Raw genomic sequence first — 23278 nt, forward strand, 5'->3', positions numbered from 1 at the left:
TGGATTTTGGGGGAATTTGGGGCTTTTTGGGGTTTTTATTTTAGTTTTTTTTAATTCCACGGTTGGGGGGGGGGGTTGGGGTTGTTTTTATATGGGTTTAATAAAAGCAACTTTGACATTTTCCTTTTTTGTCCTTTCTCGCCCCAAAACCACAAAAACCCAGCGCCAAAAACCTTTGGGTTTAACCCTTTATTGGCCCCAAAATTTGGGGCTTCCCACAAAAAAATCCCAAAAAAAAATCGGGGGGGGACCCCAAAATCCCGGGTTTGGCAAAGGGGGGAGGGTTGGGGGGAAATTTGGGGGAAATTCTGGGGGTTTTGGGGTCCCCCTAAAGCTCCGGGCGCCGCTCGATCTTCAGCAGCTCCACCTCGAAAATCAGCACGGCCCCCCCTAAAAACGGGGGGTCAGCGCCCCAAAATGACCCCGAAATTACCCCGAAATTACCCAAAAATTACCCGGAATTACCCAAAAACCACACCCAAATGGCCCCGAAATTACCCAAAATTACCCCGAAATCACCCTGAAATTACCCCAAAAATTACCCTGAAATTATCCCAAAAACCACACCTAAATGACCCCGAAATTACCCCAAAATTACCCCAAAAACCACCCCAAAATTACCCTGAAATTATCCCAAAATTACCCTAAAAATTACCCTGAAATTATCCCAAAATTACCCCGAAATTACCCCAAAAACCACCCCAAAATCACCTGAAATTACCCCAAAATTACCCAAAAATTACCCCGAAATTACCCTGAAATTATCCCAAAACCACCCCAAAATTACCCCGAAATCACACCCAAATGAGCCCGAAATTACCCCAAAATTACCCTGAAATTATCCCAAAAACCACACCCAAATCACCCCAAAATCACCCCAAAATTACCCAAAAACCACCCCTAAATTACCCCAAAATTACCCTGAAATTATCCCAAAAACCACACCCAAGTGACCCCGAAATTACCCCAAAATGACCCCGAAATTACCCCAAAGAACCACCCCAAAATTACCCTGAAATTATCCCAAAAATTCCCCCCAAAATCACCCCGAAATTACCCTGAAATTACCCCAAAAACCACCCCAAAATTCCCCCAAAATTACCTGAAATTATCCCAAAAATTCCCCCAAATCTACCCTGAAATTACCCAAAATCCCCCAAAAATCCCCCCGAAATTACCCCCAAAATCCCCCAAAAATCATCTCGGAAATTACCCCAAAATGCCCCCAAAACCACCCAAAAATCACCCCAAAATTCCCCAAAAATCCCCGCAAAAATCACCTCGAAAATTGCCCTAAAATTCACCCCAAAATCCCCCAAAACCACCCCAAAATTACCCTGAAATTACCCCAAAACCACCCTAAAATCACCCAAAATCTCCCCAAAAACCACACCAAAATTACCCTGAAATTACCAAAATCCCCCCGAAAATCACCCCGAAATTACCCCCAAAATCCCCAAAAATCCCCCAAAAATCACCTCGAAAATTCACCCCAAAATTACCCCAAAATCCCCCCAAAATCACCCCAAACAATTGCTCCTAAATTCACCCCAAAATCCCCCAAAAACAGCCTCAAATTCTCTTTAAAATTCGCTCCGTGGAACCCCAAAATTAACGGAAAATTGTCCCAAAACCCCTCCTAAAATACCCAAAAATCCCCCCCCAAAAAAACCCCAAAAACCCCAAAATCCCTCCAAAATTACCCAAAAATCCCCCCCAAAAAAAAAACCCCAAAAACCCAAAACCCCCAAAACCCCTCCCAAAATTACCCAAAAATCCCCCCCCAAAAAAACCCCAAAAAATCCCCAAAATCCCTCCCAAAATTACCAAAAAAAAACCCCAAAAAAACCCCAAAATCCCCAAAATCCCCAAAATCCCCAACTTTTACCCCAAAATCCCCCTTTGGGGGGGGTCAGGCTCACCTGGGATTTTTGGGGGGGCTCCTCGGTCCCCGTACCCTGGGGGGGGGTGGGGGAGGGGTCACGGGGGCATTTTGGGGGTCCCCCCCCCAATTTTTGGGGTTTTTCCCATTTTTAGGGTCCCCCCATTTTAGGGACAATTTCCCCATTTTTGGGGTCCCTCCCCCAATTTTGGGTTTTTTCCTCCATTTTTAGGGTCCCTCCCCCATTTTTGGGATTTCCCACCCAAATTTTGGGATTTTCCCCCATTTTTAGGATTCCCACCCAAATTTTTGGGTTTTCCCCCCATTTTTTTATTCCTCCCAAATTTTTGGGGTTTTCCCCCAGTTTTTTTTTTCATTCCCACCCAAATTTTGGGATTTTCCCCCCATTTTTGGATTCCCACCCAATTTTTGGGTTTTTCCCCCATTTTTGGGATTTCCCACCCAAATTTTGGGATTTCACACCCAAATTTTTGGGTTTTCCCCCCCCATTTTTGGGATTTCCCACCCAATTTTTGGGATTTCCCCCCCCCATTTTTGGATTTCCCACCCAAATTTTTGGATTTGCCACCCGAATTTTTGGGATTTTCCCCCAGTTTTGGGATTCCCCATCCCCCCCCCAAGTTTCATTTTTTACCTCCCATTTTTTTTTATTCCCTCCCAAATTTTGGGTTTTCCCCCCATTTTTGGTAATTCCCACCCAAAGTTTTGGGATTTCCCACCCAATTTTTGGGATTCCCACCCAAATTTTTGGGTTTTTCCCCCCATTTTTGGGATTTCCCACCCAATTTTTGGGATTTCCCACCCAAATTTGGGTTTTCCCCCCCATTTTTGGGATTCCCACCCAAATTTTGGGATTTCCCCCCATTTTTGGGATTTCCACCCAAAGTTTTGGGATTTCCCCCCCATTTTTGGGATTTCCCACCCAAATTTGGGTTTTCCCCCATTTTTGGGATTTCCCACACAAATTTTGGGATTTCCCCCCCATTTTTGGGATTTCCCACCCAAAGTTTTGGATTTCCCCCCATTTTTGGGATTTCCCACCCAAATTTTGGGGTTTCCTGTCAGTTTTGGGGTCTCACCCAGCTCCGGGGGGATCACCAGCTTCCTCTTCTCCCCCTCGCACATCCTGGGGGCAAGGGGGGGTCAGGGGGGCCAAAATCCCCGGAATTCACCCCAAAAATCACAGAGTCCCAAAATCCCCGGAATTCACCCCCCAAATCCCTGGAATTCCACCCCAAAATCGCCGGAATTCACCGCAAAATCCCAGAGTCCCCCAAAATCCCCGGAAATTCCACCCAAAATCCCTGGAATTCACCCCCAAAATCCCCGGAATTTCACCCCAAATTCCCAGAATCCCAAATCCCCGAATTTTCCCCCAAATCCCCGGAATTCCCCCCAAAATCCCCGGAATTCACCCCCCAAAATCCCCGAATTTTCACCCAAAATCCCCAGAATTCACCCAAAATCCCAGAGTCCCAAAAAATCCCGTGAATTCCCCCCAAAATCCAAGAGTCAGGGGTCAGTGGTCACTCAGGGGGTCAGGGGTCATTTGGTCAGGGGTCACTCAGTGGTCACTCAGTGGTCACTCAGGGTGGTCAGGGATGGTCAGTGGTCACTCAGGGATGGTCAGTGATGGTCAGTGATGGTCAGTGGTCACTCAGGGTCACTCAGTGGTCACTCAGGGTGGTCAGTGGTCACTCAGTGGTCACTCAGGGATGGTCAGTGATGGTCAGTGATGGTCAGTGGTCACTCAGGGTCACTCAGGGTGGTCAGTGGTCACTCAGTGGTCACTCAGGGTCACTCAGGGTCACTCAGGGTGGTCAGTGGTCACTCAGTGGTCACTCAGTGGTCACTCGTGGTCACTCACCCCAGCAGGCCCTGGTCCCAGCCCTTGATGACCTGCCCGGTTTGGGGGGGTCAGTGATGGTCAGGGATGGTCAGTGATGGTCAGTGATGGTCAGTGGTCACTCAGTGGTCAGTGGTCACTCAGTGGTCACTCAGTGGTCACTCAGGGTCACTCACCCAGCAGGCCCTGGTCCCAGCCCTTGATGACCTGCCGGTTTGATGGGGGTCAGTGATGGTCAGTGAGGGTCAGGGATGGTCAGTGGTCACTCAGGGTCACTCAGGGTCACTCAGTGGTCACTCAGTGGTCACTCAGTGGTCAGTGGTCACTCAGTGGTCACTCAGGGTCACTCACCCCAGCAGGCCCTGGTCCCAGCCCTTGATGACCTGCCCGGTTTGGGGATGGTCAGGGATGGTCAGGGATGGTCAGTGGTCACTCAGTGGTCACTCAGGGTCACTCAGTGGTCACTCAGGGTGGTCAGTGATGGTCAGTGGTCACTCAGTGGTCACTCAGGGTCACTCAGTGGTCAGTTGGTCACTCACCCAGCAGGCCCTGGTCCCAGCCCTTGATGACCTGCCCGGTTTGATGGGGGTCAGTGATGGTCAGGGATGGTCAGTGATGGTCAGTGATGGTCAGGGATGGTCAGTGATGGTCAGGGATGGTCAGTGGTCACTCAGTGGTCACTCAGTGGTCAGTTGGTCACTCACCCCAGCAGGCCCTGGTCCCAGCCCTTGATGACCTGCCCGGTGCCCAGGGAGAACACGAACGGCTGCTCCCGGCTCAGGCTGCTGTCAAAGGGGGTCCCGTCCTCCAGCGTGCCCTGCACCAGTATGGACCAGTATAAACCAGTATGGACCAGTATGGACCGGTATGGACCAGTATGGACTGGTACAGACCGGTATGGACCAGTATGGACCGGTATAGACCAGTATGGACTGGTATGGACCGGTATAGACCAGTATAGACCAGTATGGACCGGTATGGACCAGTATGGAGCAGTGTGTGCCCCATCCCTCCCAGTGTGTCCCAGTCCCTCCCAGTTCCCCCAGTCTATCCCAGTTCCCCAGTCCGTACCGTGTAGTGCAGGGTCAGCACGTCTCCTCTCCGCGATCTCTCCCCGCACCGCTCCCATTGTATCATCCCAGTCTATCCCAGTCTATCCAGTATGTCCCGGTGTGTCCTCAGGGTGTCCCAGTGTGTCCCAGTTCCCCCAGTTTGCCCAGTCCGTACCGTGTAGTGCAGGGTCAGCACGTCTCCTCTCCGCGATCTCTCCCCGCACCGCTCCCATTGTATCCCAGTCTATCCCAGTGTGTCCCAGTGTGTCCCAGTCTATCCCAGGCTGTCCCAGTCCCTCCCAGTTCCCCCAGTTTGCCCAGTCCATCCCAGTCCGTACCGTGTAGTGCAAGGTGAGCACGTCTCCTCTCCGCGATCTCTCTCCGCACCGCTCGGGCGCCTCCTGACCCCGATCTGCACCTTCCGGGGCTCGGCCGCCAGGGGGCGCTCGGGGGCAGCGCCAGCGCCAGCGCCAGCAGCAGCCACTGCAACCAACGGCGTTAATTGGCATTAATTGGCATTTAATGTCACTTATTGTCACCTTATTGACACCCTAACATCACCCCGAGTGTCCCTGAGTGTCCCTGACAGCGCCAGCAGCAGCCAGTGCAATAAACGGCATTTATTGGCATTTATTGGCATTTAACGTCGCTTATTGTCACCTTAACATCACCCTGAGTGTCACCTGAGTGTCCCTGACAGCGACAGCGCAGCAGCAGCCACTGACACGAATGTCATTTATTGTCATTTGTTGTCATTAATTGTCACCTACTGTAACTTAACGTCACTTATTCCCATTTATTGTCACTTATGATCGTTTAATGTCCCCACTGTCCCCCCCAGCCGCAGGCGCTGGGGGGGCGCTGTGCGCTGGCGCGCCCGTGACGTCACCGGCGCCGCGGCTATGACGTCACAGAGACCCAAACCCCGCGGCCCCGCCCATCCCCCCGCCCCGGGACCCCCCAAAAGCGGGGCCCCGCCCATCCCCCACCCCCCCCGCGGCCTCAGCTCCCCCCCGAACGGCCCGAGACCCCCCCGCGCCCCCCCCCGCCCCTCCTGGGCCTCCCCCACCCCACAGGAACTCCCCAGGACCCCCCCCCGGCCCCTCCCGAGCCCCCCCCACCCCCAAATCCGGTCCCGGAACACCCAAATCCGCCCCTCCCCCCCCCCCGCACCTCCGCCGCCATCGCGGTTCCCGTCAGGATCACGTGATCGCCGCCGCGCCTCCGTTTCCGGTCACGTGACGCGCCGTTTCCTTTCGCGCGATTGGTTCCCGTAGGTCACGTGGTGCCGCCCCCGGAAGCGAAGCGGCGGCGATGGCGGCGCGGCGCGCGGTTGCCCATGGTAACAGCCGGGCCCCGGGGGGTTAATTAACCCCCTAATCACCGCTAATTAGCGCTCCCCTCCCCCTCAGCAGCGCCTCATTTGCATGGGGAGCCCCCGGCGCGGCCGCTGCTCGGCTGCGGGGTCGGGACGGCGTTAATTGGCGTTAATTAGTGCTAGAGGGGCAATTAGCGGTGTTAGGGGCTAATTAGTGTTAATTAGCGGGGCGCGATGGGGCCGTGGCTGCTGGACATCAATCGGCACTAAACAAGTTGTCAATATTTTTGCTAATTCATAATTAGAACTAATCAAGGGCCTTATTAACAATAATTATGAGCTAATTAGCATTAATTAGCAGGTGGTTTGTTGTTATTTCATCACCAATAAATCGCTGTTTAATTAATAGAAATTAATATTTATTAACTGAGTAACTCAGTTAACGCCGTAATTAGGGATAATTAAGAACTAAATGCGTGGAATTGCTGAGTTAATGGTAATTAATGTCCTGGTTAACAGTAATTAACGCCGGTCACTCCCACAACCCCGATTCGGGTCTCAGAATTAATTAGTGGTCAATTAAGGGTTAATTTAGGGTTAATTAGTCGCTAATTAAAGGCGTTAATTGCAGGGGCCCTGGGCCGTACCCCTCCCCCACGCTGGCCCGCCCCTGGAGGGGCCTCAGCACCAGGTGAGACCCAAAATGTCCAAAAATATCCCCAAAAATGTCCCAAATCCCTCCCAAAATATCCAAAAACTGACCTAAGTCTCCCAAAATTCACCCGGGAAGTCCAAAAAGTGTCCCAAACAGCCCCAAAATCCACAAACTGCTCAAAATCCCACAAAATATCCAAAAGCTGCCCTGAAATCCCCCGAAACTCACCTGGAAACTCTAAAACCGCCCCAAAATGCCCCAAAATTTCCCAAAACTGTCCCAAATTGCCCCAAAATGGCCACAAACTGCCCTGAAATTCACCTGCCAACTCTGAAAACGCCCGAAATATCCAAAAAACTGCCCCCAAACCCCCCAAATCCACCTAGGAACTCCACCAACCACCCCAAAATGTCCTAAAGCTGCCCCAAAATATCCAAAGATGCCCCGAAATTTCTCAAAGTTCACTTGACAGCTCCAAAACCTGCCCCCCTAACTGCCCCAAAGTATCCCCAAAATGCCCCAAATTGCCCCAAATCGCCCCAAATTGCCCCAAATCGCAGGCAGGCCCCCCCTGACCCGCACTCGGTGCTCGGGGTCCGTCCTGGGGCCTCCCCAGGGAGATCCGCGCCGCCTTCCTGGCCCGCTGCAAGGAGGTACTGGGAAACTGGGATAAACTGGGGGGACCGGGAGGGAAAAACGGCGACTTTGGGGGGAAAAACGGCAATTTTGGGTCAAAAACGGCACCGGGAGGGACAGAAATGGGAGGTTTGGGGATAAAAATGGGACTGGGTCAAACTGGGAGGACTGGGTCAGACTGGGAGGAACTAGGAGGGGGGAAATGGCGATTTTGGGGGGAAAATGGCGATTTTGGCGCTGGGAGGTGACAGAAATGGGAGGTTAAAAATGGGACTGGGAGAGACTGGGGCAAACTGGGAGGGCATTGAGGAGAACTGGGGGAGACTGGGGGAGAAAACCAGGCGGTTTGGGGTGAAAAACGGCGATTTTGGGGATAAAACAGAGGGGTTTGGGAACTAATGCAGGCCTGGGAGGGACTGGGAACGCTGGGGACCCCCTCGGACCCTACCAAGTGTCTTTGAGGGGGGGGGTGTCCCATATTTTGGGGATCCCTCCCCACCCATTTTTCCCCCTCCCAAGGACCCCAAATTTTCCAGGGGGTGTTCCCAGGTGCCCGGGGGGTGTCCCCAGGTGTCCCCGAGGGGAGCTCTCGTGTTTTGGGGACCCCTCCCGTGGTCACTGTCACCCCCCCGTGGTCACTGTCACCCCTGTTCCCCTCACGGGACCCTCTCGGACCCTACCAAGTCTCTTGAAGGGGGGTGTCCCGTATTTTCGGGACCCCTCCCCACCCATTTCCCCCCCCCCCCGCACCCCAAATTTTCCAGAGGGTGTCCCCAGGTGTCCCCGAGGGGTGCCCCGGTTTTTGGGGCTCCCTCCCTGCCCGTGTCCCCCCTCAGGTTCACCCCGACGGGGACCCCTCGGACCCCTCCCGCCATGGCCGCTTCCTGCGCCTGGCCGAGGCCTACGCGGCCCTGAGCGCCCCCCGGGACAGCGCCGGGACCCCGCCCCGGCCCGGGACCGCCCCCGGCCCCGGACCCCCCCGAGGTAACGGGGATGGGGAGGGGAGGGTCCGGGGGAGGGGGTTTGGGGGGTCCTGGGGTGGTTTTGGGGGTCCTGGGGGCTCATAGGGTTTGGGGGGGATCTCATAGGGTTTGGGAGGTTCCTGGGGTGTCTCGGGGGCCCTGAGGGTTTTGGGGGGGGGGGGGTCCCTGAGGAGTCCTGGGGTTTTGGGGGGGTCCCTGGAGGGATTCTGGGGGTCCCTGAGAGTTGGGAGGGGGTTCCTGAGGGGGTCCCATGGGGACTGGAGGCGTCCCGGGGTGGCTTGGGGGGGGTCTTGGAGGTCCCTGAGGGTTGGGGGTGGACCCTGGGGAGTCCCGGGGTGTGCCATGTGTGCCCCTTTCCCAGCTGGGAGCAGGACCGGCGGCACTGGGAGCAGGAGCGGCGGCGCTGGGAGGAGAACCGGCGCTACTGGGAGCAGTTCCGACCCCCCCGGGGGCGCCCCCCGAGCCCCCCACGGGCGCCTCCTGGGGCTGCTGCTGCTGCTGATGGCGCTGGGGGGGCTGGCGCACGCGCTGGCCTACAGGTGGGGGCTTCGAAATGGGGCTGGGGGCTCCCAGACGGGGCCGGCCCATGGGCTGGCCAATCCCTCATGTTTCGGGGTGCATTTTGGGGTGGATTTTGGGGTGAATCCCTCATGTTTCGGGGTGCATTTTGGGGTGAATCCCTCATGTTTCGGGGTACATTTCGCCCTCCCCAGGTACCTGGCCGGGGCTCACGCCGCCTTCCTGGACAAGCAGGACCGGGAGCTGCGCGCGGCCTACGAGAGAGCCCGGAGCCGGTGGGCACCGGGGGGAGCACCGGGAGGGTCCTGGGGGCGTCCCGGGGGGCTTAAGGGGATTTTGGGGGGACTTTTGGGGATTTTGGGACATTTTGGGGGTCCTTGGGAAGGGGGGAGGGGGTGAGGAGGGCTCGGTCCGGGGGGGGGGTGGGGGGTGTCTCTGTCCCCTCCTCCCCCCGGTGACCTTTGACCCCTGTCCCGCAGGGGCGGGGTCGCACGAGGAGCTCCTGAAGCGGCTGCGGGGAGCGGAGGCGGGGCCGGGCAGGGGGAGGGGGCGGCAGCGAGGGGGGGGGAGGGGAGGGGTCCTGACCCGTCCCGTGCCCCCTCCCCCTCCTACCCTTGGACCCCTCCCCCCCCACCTCCTGCCCCTCCCCCCGCTGCCCCTCCCCCTCCGCGCTCCGCCCGGAGCCCCCAGGTGAGGCCGGGGTGGGGGAGGAGCGGGGATACCCCGAGGGAATCCCCCGGTAGGGGAGGGGCGGGGATCCCCCCGGGGGAATCCCCCGGTAGGGGAGGGGCGGGGATCCCCATGTCTTTCCCAAGCCACGCCCACCCTGCGTCAGGCCGCGCCCCCTCCCCGCAGGAGTTTTCGCGCCCTTTTCTTGGCCACGCCCCTTTCCCCTCACTATCTTCCCCGCCCCCTCTTCGGCCACACCCCTTCCGCGCTCCTATTGGCTCCCTTCGGCCCCGCCCTTTCCTCCCGCCCTCTGATTGGCTCCGCTGTTGCCCCGTGCCACGTGACCGCCGGTCCCTCACGGAGCGCCGCCATGTCGCGGGCGGCGCGCTCGGTCCGCGCCGCGGCCGGGGCCAGGTCGGGCCAGGGGGCGGCCCCGAGGCCCGTCCGGATCCTCATCCCGGCCGGCGGTGCCGCGCCGGGGCCGCCCCTGGGGCCGGTGCTGGGGCAGGTGCGGGGAGGTTTGGGGGGACCGGGGGGGTTTAGGGGTGTCCCGGTGCCCCCCCCGGGCCCGAACCGACCCCGACCCTCCCCGGTGCTTCCTCAGCGCGGGGGTCTCCATCGCCGCCTTCTGCAAAGACTTCAACGAGCGCACCCGGGACATCAAACCCGGGGTCCCTCTGAGGGTCCGGCTGCTCGTGCATGTGAGTGGGGGGGAGGGGGTACCGGGATCCCCCCGGGGCACCGGGACCCCCAGTGACCCCCCCCGTGCCCCCCCAGCCTGACCGGACCTACTCGCTGACCATCGGGACCCCCCCCACCTCCTACTTCCTAAAGGCCGTGGCCGGAGTGGAGAAAGGCTCGTCCAGACCTGGTCAGGGAGGGGTTTGGGGGTCCTGGGGGAGAATTTGGGGATCCTGGGGGGAATTTGGGGATCCTGAGGGGGAATTTGGGATCCTGGGGAGGGATCTTGGGGTCCTCAGGGGATTCTGAGGTGCTGGAGGGCGCTTGAGAGTCCTGAAGGGATTCTGGGGGGGGGATTGAGGTCCTTGAGGGAATTTTGAGAATCCTGGGTGGATTCTGGGGGGATTCTGATGGAGATTTGAGGGTCCCTGAAGGAATTTTGGGGGTTCTGGGGGCGTTTGAGGTCCCTGAGGAAATTTAGGGGGGTTCTGGGGGGGATATTTGGGAGGAATTTGAAGGAATTTTGGGGGGAATTTGAGAGAGTTTAGGGAGTGCTGGGGGAGGATTTTGGGGTCTCTGCAGGAATGGGGGGCTCTGAGAGGGATCGGGGGGTCCCGGGGGAGATTTTGGGGGTCCCGGGGGGGATTTGGGGGTGATTTTGGGGGTCCCGGCCCTGCTGACCGCCGCCCCCAGGCCACGAGCCGGCCGGGGTGGTGTCCTGGCGCAGCTGTTCGAGGTGGCCGTGGCCAAGCAGAGGGACCCGGTGGTGGCCACGCGGGGCACGGCCCTGCCCGCCCTGGTGGGATCCCTGGTGGGCTCTGCCCGCAGCCTCGGCCTGCTCGTGGTGCCCAGGTGGGAGAGAGCCCCGAAAGCGAGCCAGGAACTGGCCCTGAGACCCCAAAAACTGACCCTGAGACCCCAAAAACTGACCCCAGAAGCCGAGCCAAAAACTGACCCTGAGACCCCAAAAACTGACCCTGAGACCCCCAAACCGAGCCAGGAACTGACCCTGAGACCCCAAAAACTGACCCAGAAACCAAGCCAAAAACTGGCACTGAGACCCCAAACCAACCTGAAACTGACCCAAAAATTGACCCCAAAACCTACCCAGAAAGTGACCCTGAGACCCTCAGAAAATGGCTCTGATATCCCCAAACCCCCTGAAAACCGACCCAAAATCTGACCAAGAACCTGACCCTGAGACCCCCAAAACAGCCCCAAAACAGCCCCTGATCCCCTCCAAGAAACTGCTCCTGATGTGCCCCAAAACCAGCCCCCAAAACTGCCCCAGGCTCCCCCAAAAACACTCCCCAAAACTGCCCCAAAACCACTCCCAAAACACCCCCAAAAACGGCATCTAAGCCCCCAAAACTGCCCCAGACTCCCCAAAAACACTCCCCAAAACCATCCCCAAAACAGCCCCAAAAAGCAGCAACTCCTGAGCCCCAAAACTCTGCCCCAAACCCCCGAAAAGTGCTCCAGGTTACCCCAAATGACCCCAAACACCCCCCAAATGGCCCCAAACCCCCCCCCCAAATGACCCCAAACCCCCCCCCAAATGGCCCCAAACCCCCCCCCAAATGGCCCCAAACCCCCCCAGATGGCCCCAAACTCCCCCAAATGGCCCAAACCCCCCCCCAAATGGCCCCAAAACCCAAAAAAGTGCTCCAGGTTACCCCAGATGGCCCCAAACTCCCCAAATGGCCCCAAACCACCCCCCAAATGGCCCCAAACCCCCCCCAAATGGCCCCAAACCCCCCCAGATGGCCCCAAACCCCCCAAATGACCCCAAACCCCCCCAGATGGCCCCAACCCCCCCAAATGGCCCCAAACCCCCAAAAAGTGCTCCAGGTTACCCCAGATGGCCCCAAACCACCCCCAAATGACCCCAAACCTCCCCCAAATGGCCCCAACCTCTCCCCAAATGACCCCAAACCCCCCCAGATGGCCCCAAACCCCCCAAGTGACCCAATCCCCCCAAGTGACCCCCAAACCCCCCCCAGGCTGACCCCAAACCGCTCAAATGACCCAACCCCCCCCCAAATGGCCCCAAACCCCCCAAGTGACCCCAAACCCCCCCTGCCCCCAGGCTGACCCCAATCCCCCCCTGCCCCCCAGGCTGACCCCAAACCCCCCCTGCCCCCCAGGCTGACCCCCCAGGCCGTGGCCGAGGTCCAGCGGCGCCGCCGGAGCTCCAGGCGGCCGCAGCCCCCCCGGGCGGGCAGGAGGAGGACGAGGGGGGGGCCAGGAGGAAGTGACCCCTCCCCAAAACCGGCCCCAGAGACCGGGGGGACCCCGGAACCTCGGGGGGGCCCCCAAAACCTCGGGGGGACCCCCCCACCAAATAAAGAGCTCCTCCCACAGACCCACGTGGGGTTTGTAATTTGGGGAGGGGGTCCCGAAATGTCTGGGGCCTTTTTGGGGGATTTGGGGGGGGGGGGGGGATTTGGGGTCTCTTAAGGGGGGATTTGGGGGGGGATTTGGGGTCTCTTTGGGAAGGATTTGGGGTCTCTTAAGGGGGAATTTGGGGCTCGGTTCTTGAGGGGGTTTCCTCGTTTTTGGGGAGGGGGCGAGTGGGAGTCCCTTGGGCCTTCATCCTCATCCTCCTCTTCATCTTCCTCCCCCTCCTTCTTCCTCACCCCCCCTTTCATGGCTCCTTCTTCATCCTCATCTTCCTCCCCTCCTCCTTCATCCCCCTTTATCCTCCCTCATCTTCCTCCTCCTCTTCCTTATGCTCAGCACCTTTCCAGCTCCTTCCTCATCCTCACCATCCTCATCCTCCCTCATCCTCACCCTCCTCCTCTCCCCCCCCCCCCTTTTATGGTTCCTTGCCCCTTCCCATCTTCATCTTCATCCCAGTTCCTGCCTCATCTTCCTCCTCGTCCTCCTCCTTCATCCCCCTTTATCCTTCCTCATCTTCCTCATCCTCACCTTCCTCATCTTCATCCCCTTTTCCACCATCCTCATCCCCTTCCTCATCCCCATCCCTCTCCCCTCCTCCTTCATCCCCCCCTCCCTCCTCATCCTCCCCCCCAAACGCCGCCGTTGCCATGGAAACGCCGCCGGGGCGGGGGCGGGGGGAACCCCGGGAATTGGGGGAGGCCCCGGGAATTTTGGGGGGGGTCCCGAGAATTTGGGGGGGGGTGGGGGCGAAAATCTGGGAAGGTCCCGAAAATTTGGGGAGGGGGGACCCGAAAATTATGGGGGGGGGGGAGTTGCAGGATTTTGGGGGGGGTCCCGATGCCTCGGGGGGGTCGGGGGGCACCCCGAGCTCCGGGGGGGGGGCCCGGGGGTCTCCCCCTCCCCAAATCCCCCCCAGAATCGGCCCCGGGGGGGTCCCGGCCCCGCCCGGCGCGGCCCCGCCCCCCGCGCTATTTTGGGCTCCCCGCGCTATTTTTGGCTCCGCGGCTTCGGCGCCCAAATTTGGCAGCGGCGGAGCCGGAGGGGGAGGGGCGGGGGGCGGAGCCAGAGCCGGGGGCGCCCGCGCGGGGGGGAGGGGAGAGCGAGGGGGAGGGGGAGAGGGGGATCCCAAAGGCCCGGGGGGGAGGGGAGGGGAGGCTCCGCCCCCTCTGCTCGGCCGGGGCCCCTCCGGCCGCGCTGACCCTGCCTGTGGTCACTCTGGGCTCTCAGTGGTCAGTCTGAGCTCTCTGTGGTCACTCTGGGCTCCTGTGGTCACTCTGAGCCCCCCGTGGTCACTCTGAGCCCCCCGTGGTCACTCTGAGCCCCATGTGGTCACTCTGGGCTCCTGTGGTCAGTCTGAGCCCCCCGTGGTCACTCTGAGCCCCCGTGGTCACTCTGAGCCCCCCGTGGTCACTCTGAGTCCCCTGTGGTCACTCTGAGCCCCCTGTGGTCAGTCTGGGCTCTCCGTGGTCAGTCTGGGCTCCTGTGGTCACTCTGAGCCCCATGTGGTCACTCTGGGCTCCTGTGGTCAGTCTGAGCCCCCCGTGGTCACTCTGAGCCCCCGTGGTCACTCTGAGCCCCCTGTGGTCACTCTGGGCTCCTGTGGTCACTCTGAGCCCCCCGTGGTCACTCCCACACCCTTCCGGCCATGCTGACCCCCAATGGTCTCCCCCCAGCCCCTCACTGACCCCTCACTGACCCCTCACTGACCCCTCACTGACCCCTCCAATCTTGGACCCTCTCCCTTGACCCCCTTGGCTCCTCCATCCCCGCCTTGACCCTCTCCCCCATCCCCTGCCTCCTCCATCTCCCCACAGCCCCCCATTGCCTCCTCCATCTCCCCACTGAGCCCCATTGCCGTTTCCATCTCCCCATTGATCCCTTCAGCTTCTCCCTCTCCCCATTGACTCCTTACTGTCTCCTCCCTCTCCCCACAGCTCCCCATTGCTGTTTCCATCTCCCCATTGATTCCTCATTTTCTCCTCCCTCTCCCCATTGACCCCTTGCTGTCTCCTCCATCTCCCCACCGCCCCCATTGCCGTTTCCCTCTCCCCATTGACCCCTCATTGCCATTTCCATCTCCCCACAGCCCTCATTGCCGTTTCCCTCTCCCCATTGATTCCCCATTGATTACCCATTGCTGTCTCCTCCCTCTCCCCATTGATTCCCCATTGATTCCCCATTGATTCCTCCCTCTCCCCATTGACCCCCATTGATTCCCCATTTTCTCCTCCCTCTCCCCATTGATTCCCCATTGATTCCCCATTGCTGTTTCCCTCTCCCCATTGATTCCCCATTGATTCCCCATTTTCTCCTCCCTCTCCCCATTGATTCCCCATTGATTCCCCATTGATTCCTCCCTCTCCCCATTGATTCCCCATTGATTCCCCATTGATTCCCCATTGATTCCCCACTGATTCCCCACTGATTCCCCATTGATTCCCCATTTTCTCCTCCCTCTCCCCATTGATTCCCCATTTTCTCCTCCCTCTCCCCATTGATTCCCCATTGATTCCCCATTGATTCCCCATTGATTCCCCATTTTCTCCTCCATCTCCCCCTCCCCCCCCCGCTGGGGCGTGTCCCCCTCCCCTCCCCCGCCCCCTTCGCCCCGCCCCCTCTCCCGTCTCCATCTCCAATTTCGGTGCGATCCCCGCGTCCCCCCCGTCCCCCCTCGTGCGTCAGCGTCACCGGTGACGCTCCCGCCGCGTCCCCCCGGTGTCCCCCCCGCGCGGGGGGCGGCGCGGGGCCGGTGACGCGGCGCTGACGCGGGGCCCGGGCGCGCATAAAGCGGCGGCCCCGGGCGGCGGCGCGGGCGGAGGATGCTCCGCTCCACCAAAGGCGCCTCCAAGGCGCGGCGGGACCAGATCAACGCCCAGATCCGCGCCCTGCGCGACCTCCTCCCGCTGCCCGACGGCGACCGGCCGCGCCTCTCCTACCTGCACGTCATGGCCCTCGCCTGCATCTACACCCGCAAGGGCGCCTGCCTGCGGCCAGGTACCGGCACAGGGACCGGGGACGGAGCGGGGAACGGGAGAGGGGAGCGGGACGGGAGCAGGGACGGAGCCGGGAACGGGGACGGGACCGCGAGAGGGACCCGGGGATGGAGCCGGGACCGCGAGAGGGACCCGGGGATGGAGCCGGGAACGGGGACGGGACCGTGAGAGGGACCCGGGGATGGAGCCGGGAACGGGGATGGAGCGGGGAAAGGACCGGGAGAGGGAGCGGAACCGGGGATGGAGCCGGGAACGGGGATGGAGCTGGGAACGGGGATGGAGCTGGGACCGGGGACAGGACTGGGACCGGGGACGGAGCAGGGATGGAGCGGGACCGGGGATGGAGCCGGGAAGGGAGCGGGGACCGGGGATTGAGTGGGGACCGAGCCGGGGACAGCACCGGGGATGGAGCAGGAGCGGGGATGGAGCAGGAGCGGGGAGAGGACCGGGAGAGCGAGCGGGGATGGAGCCGGGAGCGGGGATGGAGCCGGGAGCGGGGATGGAGCAGGAGCGGCACCGGGAAGGGATCGGGGACTGGGGATTGAGTGGGGAACGGCACCGGGATGAGACCCGCAGGGACCGGGGCTGGGAGCCGGGATCGAGCCGGGAATGGCACCGGGAAGGGATCGGGGACCGGGCTGGGAGCGGGACAGGGACGGGGACCGGGGCCGTTCAGCACCGCGGGCAGGGACCGGGGCCGGGGCAGCACCGCGGAGAGCGGCCGGAGGTTCCCGTTCAGCACCGCGGAGAGCGGCGGGCACCGGGAGGGGCAGCGGGACGGGGACCGGGATCGGGGACCGGGATCGGGGACAGGGATCGGGATCGGGGACAGGGATCGGGGACTGGGATCGGGAATCGGGAACGGGGACTGGGACCGGGATCGGGGACAGGGATCGGGATCGGGAATCGGGAACGGGGACTGGGATCGGGATCGGGGACAGGGATCGGGGATTGGGACCAGGATCAGGGACCGGGATCAGGGACTGGGATCCGGGATCGGGAATCGGGGACTGGGATCAGGACCGGCTACCGGGATTGTTGACAGGGACAGGGACCGGGATCGGGAATCGGGGATCGGGGACAGGGATAGGGATCGGGATAGGGATCGGTGACATGGACAGGGATCGGGGACCGGGACAGAGGAACCGGGAAGGGGACGGGACGGGGAGCGGAGCCCCCGGCGGCCCCGTGGGTGCCACCCCGGGGCCGGGCGGGCTCTGAGCGCTGTCCCCCCGTGTCCCCACGCCAGGCCCGAGCCGGGGGGCGCCCCTGGAGCTGCTCGGGGGGCCCGAGCTCGCCGACCTGGTGGCGTCGCTGCCCGGGTTCCTGCTGGCCGTGACCCGCGAGGGGAAGCTGGTCGGGGTCACCGACAACGTGGCGCAGCACCTGGGCCACTCCATGGTGAGCACCGGGGGGCTCGGGGGGGCCCGGGGCGCGCGGGGGGTCCCGGGGGCTCACCCCGGCCTCCCCCCCGCCTGCCCCCCCAGGTGGACCTGGTGGCACAAGGGGACAGCATCTACGACCTGCTGGACCCCGCCGATCACCCCCTGGTGCGGCACCAGCTCAGCCTGCCCGGGCCCCCCCAGGCAGGTGGGTGGGGGTCCCCAGGGCGTGGGGGGGGAAGGGGGGGATTGGGGGGTCTGGGGGGGGGTCCTGGGGGGGTCTGGGGGGGATCGGGGGGTCCTGGGGGGAAGGGGAGGGAGAGGGAGGGAAGGGATGAATGGGGAGAGAGAGGGATGGACAGCGGGACACAGGGATGGACACAGGGATGGACAGCGGGACACAGGGATGGACAGCGGGACACAGGGATGGACACAGGGATGGACAGCAGGACAGAGGGATGGACAGCGGGACAGAGGGATGGACAGTGGGACAGAGGGATGGACAGCGGGACAGAGGGATGGACAGCGGGCTGGACAGAAGGACAGAGGGATGGACAGCGGGACAGAGGGATGGACAGCGGGACAGAGGGATGGACAGCGGGACAGAGGGATGGACAGCGGGACACAGGGATGGACAGCGGGACAGAGGGATGGACAGCGGGACACAGGGATGGACAGTGGGACAGAGGAATGGACAGAAAGACGGAGGTGGACAGGGGATGGACAGCAGGATGGAGGGATGGACAGCGGGACAGAAGGACGGACGAAAGGATGGACAGCAGGACAGAAGGATGGACAGCAGAACAGGGGGATGGACAGAGGGATGGACAGCAGCACCAAGGGATGGACAGTGGCATAGAGAGGTGGACAGAAGGACAGAGGGGTGGACAGAAGGACGGAAGGATGGGCAGCAGAACCGAGGGGTGGACAGGGGGATGGACAGCAGCACAGAAGGACGGACAGAGGGGCAGGCAGCTGGGCAGACAGACAGACAGACACACAGAGGGTCGGACAGACAGCCAAACAGCCCCCCCGTGTCCCCGTGCAGAGCGCCTGTTCCGCTGCCGCTTCACCACCTCGCGCGCCTCGCGCCGCCCCAGCGCCGGCCGCAAGCTGGTGCTGCTGCGGGGGCGCTTCCAGGAGCCCCCCGGGACCCCCGGCGCCGCCGCCCCCGCGCTCTTCGTGGCCTTCTGCGCCCCCCCTGGACCCCCCGCCCTGGCCCTGCCCCGACTGCCTCCTGCTGCCCGCGTTCCAGAGCCGCCACGCCCGCGACCTCGCCCTGCTCGACGTGTCCGACAGGTGGGGCCTGGGCTGGGGCTCACCTGGGCTGGCCTGGGGCAGGAACCCATCCGTGTGGTCAGTGAGTGACCCTGTCCCGCTGTCCACAGTGTCCTGGTGCACCTGGGCTACGGCCGGGCCGAGCTGCTGGGCCGCTCCTGGTACCGCCTGCTGCACCCCGAGGACCTGGGGCACGTGGCCCGCCAGCACCTGCGCCTCGGTCAGTGCCACCCGAGGGTCCCTGGGGGTCACCTGAGGGTCCCTGGGGTCACCTGGGGGTCCCTGTCCCCTCCCTGTCCCCTCCTCTGCCATCCCCAGGGGTGTCCCCTGCATGTCCCTTTCCCCCCCGTCATCCCTGGGGTCCCTCAGTCCCCTCTGGGTGTCCCCCATGGCCCTGGCTGCCCCACTGACCATCCCGTGTCCCCACAGCGGGCGCGGGGCCGGAGGCTCGGGGCGAGGTGGTCACTCGGCTGCAGCGCAAGGACGGCCTGGGCTGGACATGGGTGTACGCCCGCCTGCGGCCGGAGGGGCCGGCCCTGCTGGCCCACAACTTCGTCATCAGGTCAGTGTCAGTGGTCAGTGCTGAGTGCCCAGTGCCCCTGCTGACCCCGGGTGGCCGCAGCCCCACTGACCGCGCTGTCCCTGTGGTTGTGGCCGCGCTGTCCCTGTGGCCGTGCTGACCGCGCTGTCCCTGTGGCTGTGCTGACCGCGCTGTCCGGTGGCCGCAGCCCCACTGACCGCGCTGTCCCCCCGCAGCGAGGCCGAGGCCTGGTGCCTGCGCCAGCAGCTGGCGGCCGAAGCCCCCCCGGGACCCCCGGAACCCTTCGGGCCCGGCCTCGACTTCCCCAGCGGCGACCTCGGGCCCGGCCTGGAGCTGCCCCTGGGGCCCGGCCTGGGGGCTGTGGGGCTGGCGGTCAGCGGGCTGGGAGCCGATGGACACGGGCTCGGACACGGCGCCGCGGCCACCGCTGACCCCGGCCTGGGGGCCACCATCGGCCTCGGACACGGACACGGCGCTGACTCCAGCCTGGGGCCTGGCCTCGGACACAGCCTCGGACACGGACACAGCACTCCGGCCACCGCTGACCCTGGCCTGGGGGCCACCATTGGACACGGCCTCGGACACGGCGCTCCGGCCACCGCTGACCCCGGCCTGGGGGCCACCATCGGACACGGGCTCGGACACAGCGCTGACCCCGGCCTGGGGCCTGGCCTCGGACACAGCCTCGGACATGGACACGGCACTCCGGCCACCGCTGACCCTGGCCTGGGGGCCACCATCAGCCTCGGACATGGCGCTGCGGCCACCGCTGACCCCGGCCTGGGGGCCACCATCAGCCTCGGACACGGCGCTCCAGCCACCGCTGACCCTGGACTCGGAGCCACCATCGGACACAGCCTCGGAGCTGCCCTGGGCAGTGGCCTGGAGCCCGGCCTGGGGTCCAGCATTGGACACGGCCTCGGACACAGCGCTGCGGCCACTGCTGAGCCCGGCCTGGGGCCTGGTGTTGGACACAGCCTGGCAGCCAACGCCACGGTCACTGTTGACCCTGGACTTGGGGCCACCATTGGACACGGCCTTGCGGCCACCACTGGACACAGCCTTGCGGCCACCACTGCGGCCGCCACTGACCCCGGACTTGGAGCCACCATCGGACATGGCCTGGGAGCTGCCGGCACGGCCACTGCTGACCCTGGCCTGGGGGGGTCAGTGGGCTCGGACACCGGCCTGGGCCTCGGCGTGGGAGGCGGCCTCAGAGTGGACATTGGCCTGGACGTGGCGGCCGGAGCCGACGTGGGTCCCGCTGACCTCGGGGATGACCTGGGGCCGGGCGGCGTGGCCGGAGTGACCGCCGGCGTGGCTGGAGTGACCGCCGGTGTGGCCCTGAGCATCGGGCCCGGCCTGGCCGGCGGCGCCATCAGGGCCAGCGTGGGGCTGGGCATCGGCGCGGCCGTGCTGCCCCCGGACGTCGGAGTGACCGTGGGGGCCGGAGCCGCGGCCGGACTGAGCCTCGGGGCCAGCCTGGGAGCCAGCGCGGGGTCAGCTCTGCCGGCCGGAGCTGGACTGGACAACGCCGGCCTCGGACACAGCGCTGGGCTGGGACAGAGCCCTGGACTCGGACACAGCGCTGGGCTCGGACAGAACCACGGCCTCGGACAGAGCCCTGGACTCGGACACAACACTGGGCTCGGACAGAACCACGGCCTCGGACAGAGCACTGGACTCGGACACAGCGCTGGGCTGGGACAGAGCCCTGGACTCGGACAGAGCACTGGACTCGGACAGAGCACTGGACATGGACAAAATGCCAGCTTTGGACACAACTCCGGCCTCGGACACAACTCTGGACTCGGAACCAACTCTGGACTCGGAACCAGTTCTGGACTGGGACAGAACCCCGGGCTTGGACACAATTCTGGCCTCGGCTCCGGTGTGGGCCTGGTGTCCGGAGCCTCCCTGGGCCCCGAGCTGGACATTGGCCTGGGTGTGGACGTGGTGCCCGCGGCCGGGCTGGGCCTGGGCTCCGTGCCCTGCTCGGACACCGGCCCCGGGCTGGGCTCAGCCCTCGGTTTCGCCGTGGGCGCCGCGCTCGGCTCCGGCCTGGCCCAGCCGGAGCTCGGCGCCGACCCCGACCTGGGGCTGGGCCTGGCCGCCCCCCTGGCGCCCCCGGCCCCGCTGGGGCTGCTCCGCCTGGGGCTGGGGGCGCCCGAGACCCCCGGCCTGGGGGGCACCGAGACCTGGACGCCGCCCTACACCCCGCGCCAGGCGCCGCCCTTCGCCTTCGGGCCCCCCGAGCCCCCCGAGGCCGCCCCCGAGAAGCTGCCCCCGAGCCCCGAGAGCCCGGGCGGGGTCGCGGCCGGGCCGGGGGTCCCGGGGGGCGCCCCCGGGGCGCTGCTGACCCCCGAGACGTCGCCGCCGCCGCCGGTGCCCGCGGCCGGGCCGGCGCTGCGGCGGCTGCTGCAGGGGCTGGCGGCCATCGCCGCCCGCGGGGGCCCCCGCCGAGCCCCGGGGGCGCCCCCCAGGCCCGCCGGGGCGCCCCCCCCGGCCCGGTCGCCCCGCGACGCCTTCGCTGCTGCTGCTGCTGCTGCTGAGTTGTATCAACTCCCCCAGAGCCGCCTCCAGGACGCCTTCCGCAAAGGTGGGCACGGGGGGGGCTTTGGGGAATTTGGGGTTCTGGGGGGGCTTTGGGGTTCTGGGGGGGCTTTGGGGGTATTTGGAGGGGTATCGGGGCTTCTCAGGGGGGTTCGGGGATTTTTGGGGCAGGTTTGGGGGGTTTTGGGGCAGTTTTGGGGGTGTTTTGGGGCAGTTTTTGCGGCAGTTTCAGGGGGGGTTTGGGCGGTTTTTGCGTATTGGGGCAGTTATGGGGGGTTCCAGGGTGGTTTTGGGGTTTTTAGGGCAGTTGTTGGGGTTTTTGGGGTGGATTTTGGGGCAGTTTCGGGGTGTTTGTGGGGCAATTTCGGGGTGGTTTTGGGGTGTTTTTGGGGCAGTTTTGGGGCAGTTTCGGGGTGTTTTTGGGGCAGTTTCGGGGTGTTTTTGGGGCAGTTTCGGGGCGTTTTTGGGGCAGTTTCGGGCCAGTTTCAGGGCGGATTTTGGGGCAGTTTCGGGGTGTTTTTGGGGCAGTTTCGGGGTGTTTTTGGGCAGTTTCGGGGCGTTTTTGGGGCAGTTTTGGGGCAGTTTCGGGGCGGATTTTGGGGCAGTTTCGGGGTGGTTTTGGGGTGGATTTCGGGGCAGTTTCAGGGTGGTTTTGGGGCAGTTTCAGGGCGTTTTCGGGGCAGTTTTGGGGCGGTTTGGGTCACTGTGGGTGCCCTGCTCCATCCCTGACGTGTCCCCGTGCCCCGCAGCCGGAAGCCAGCGCGCCCCGTCGTTCTGAACTGAAGTCTGTGACGCGACTTGCCCCCAGTATGGCATATTGTCATTGTCACCCCGCCCGGCCAGCGCCCCCCGGCCCGGCCGCCCCCTCTGCCGCCCCCCCTTTGGGGCCGCTCGTGCTAATTTAACTCGTAACGAGTCTCTAAGGTAATTGGGGGGGGGCTGGTGGCCCCCCCCGCCCCCAGCCCGGACGCCTGGGGACCGTCCCTCGTGTCCCCCCCGTCCCTTTGTCCCTTTGTCCCTTTGTCACCTCCCCCCCCACCTCGGGCTCTGCGTTTTTGGCAGAGTCCCGCCCCCAAAATTGTGTCCCCTCCCCCCCATCCCCTTGTGGGTGTCACCCTCAACGTCCCCAAGGCGGGGGACCGAGGCACGATGTGGCTTGATGTCCCCAAAGTCCCCAAGAATGTCCCCAATACCCCAAATAATGTCCCACATTTCCCCAATGATGTCCCCAATGATGTCCCCAATTTCCCCAATAATGTCCCCAAAATGTCCCCAATGATGTCCCCAATTTCCCCAATAATGTCCCCAAAATGTCCCCAATGGTGTCCTAATGATGTCCCCAAAATGTCCCCAATGTCCCCAATGATGTCCCCATGATGTCCCCATGATGTCCCCAAGCCCTGGGGCTGAGGCACAATGTGCCTCAGTGTCCCCGATGTCCCCAGCACCCTCCCAGGGACATCCTGGCCTGATGTCCCCCATGTCCCCACTGTCCCCAAATGTGTCCCCGACCCCATGGACTGAGCCTGACCCAATGTCCCCGATGTCCCCAAGGGACGCGGGACCCGCTCGTCACCCGCGGCAAATCCTGAGACCCCGATGTCCCCACTGTCCCCAAATGTGTCCCCGAGCCCATGGACTGAGCCTGTTCAGCGTCCCCAGTGCCACCGATGTCCCCAAAGGAGGGGGACACCGTCACCGCTCATGGGACCGAGTCCCCAACGTCCCCAACGCGTCCCCAACGCGTCCTCAATGTCCCCAACGCGTCCCCAATGTCCCCAACGCGTCCCCATTGTCCCCCCTGGCAATAAAAGTGTCCCCCAAGGTCCCCGTGCCTGCGGCAGCTCCTTTGGGGAGGGGGTGGCA

General features: G+C 62.9%; 4 protein-coding genes across 4 annotated transcripts; 3 read left to right on the forward strand and 1 right to left on the reverse strand.

The window, feature by feature from the left end:
• Positions 1-294: 294 nt before the first annotated feature.
• On the reverse strand, positions 295-8285 carry FKBP2 (FKBP prolyl isomerase 2). Its single transcript, XM_077172413.1, has 8 exons — positions 8253-8285; positions 5975-6023; positions 5193-5284; positions 4977-5030; positions 4454-4566; positions 2983-3029; positions 1923-1958; positions 295-390 (listed from the first exon to the last, which is right to left on the reverse strand). The coding sequence occupies exons 1-8, from the start codon at positions 8283-8285 to the stop codon at positions 329-331; spliced, it is 486 nt and encodes a 161-aa protein (XP_077028528.1). The 3' UTR covers positions 295-328.
• On the forward strand, positions 6771-9606 carry LOC129134385 (uncharacterized). The gene is made up of 6 exons (XM_077172482.1): positions 6771-6810; positions 7335-7427; positions 8247-8394; positions 8755-8932; positions 9107-9186; positions 9392-9606. Exons 4-6 carry the CDS (start codon positions 8895-8897, stop codon positions 9604-9606), a joined length of 333 nt encoding a protein of 110 aa, XP_077028597.1. The 5' UTR covers positions 6771-6810; positions 7335-7427; positions 8247-8394; positions 8755-8894.
• A 345-nt stretch (positions 9607-9951) lies between these two features.
• On the forward strand, positions 9952-12627 carry MRPL11 (mitochondrial ribosomal protein L11). The gene is given in 7 exon segments (XM_077172486.1): positions 9952-10091; positions 10186-10282; positions 10359-10452; positions 10956-10976; positions 10979-11114; positions 12410-12447; positions 12450-12627. Coding segments are annotated over 7 exon segments (597 nt in total). The 3' UTR covers positions 12521-12627.
• Positions 12628-14289: 1662 nt separating this feature from the next.
• LOC143692314 (uncharacterized) lies at positions 14290-23240 on the forward strand. Its single transcript, XM_077172448.1, is given in 9 exon segments — positions 14290-15659; positions 16908-17059; positions 17146-17248; positions 18089-18237; positions 18239-18339; positions 18429-18538; positions 18748-18880; positions 19075-21458; positions 22162-23240. Coding segments are annotated over 9 exon segments (3336 nt in total). The 5' UTR covers positions 14290-15484; the 3' UTR covers positions 22191-23240.
• Positions 23241-23278: the final 38 nt, after the last annotated feature.

The sequence above is a fragment of the Agelaius phoeniceus genome, chromosome 38 (assembly GCF_051311805.1).
Source record: "Agelaius phoeniceus isolate bAgePho1 chromosome 38, bAgePho1.hap1, whole genome shotgun sequence".
Taxonomy (NCBI): Eukaryota; Metazoa; Chordata; class Aves; order Passeriformes; family Icteridae; genus Agelaius; species Agelaius phoeniceus.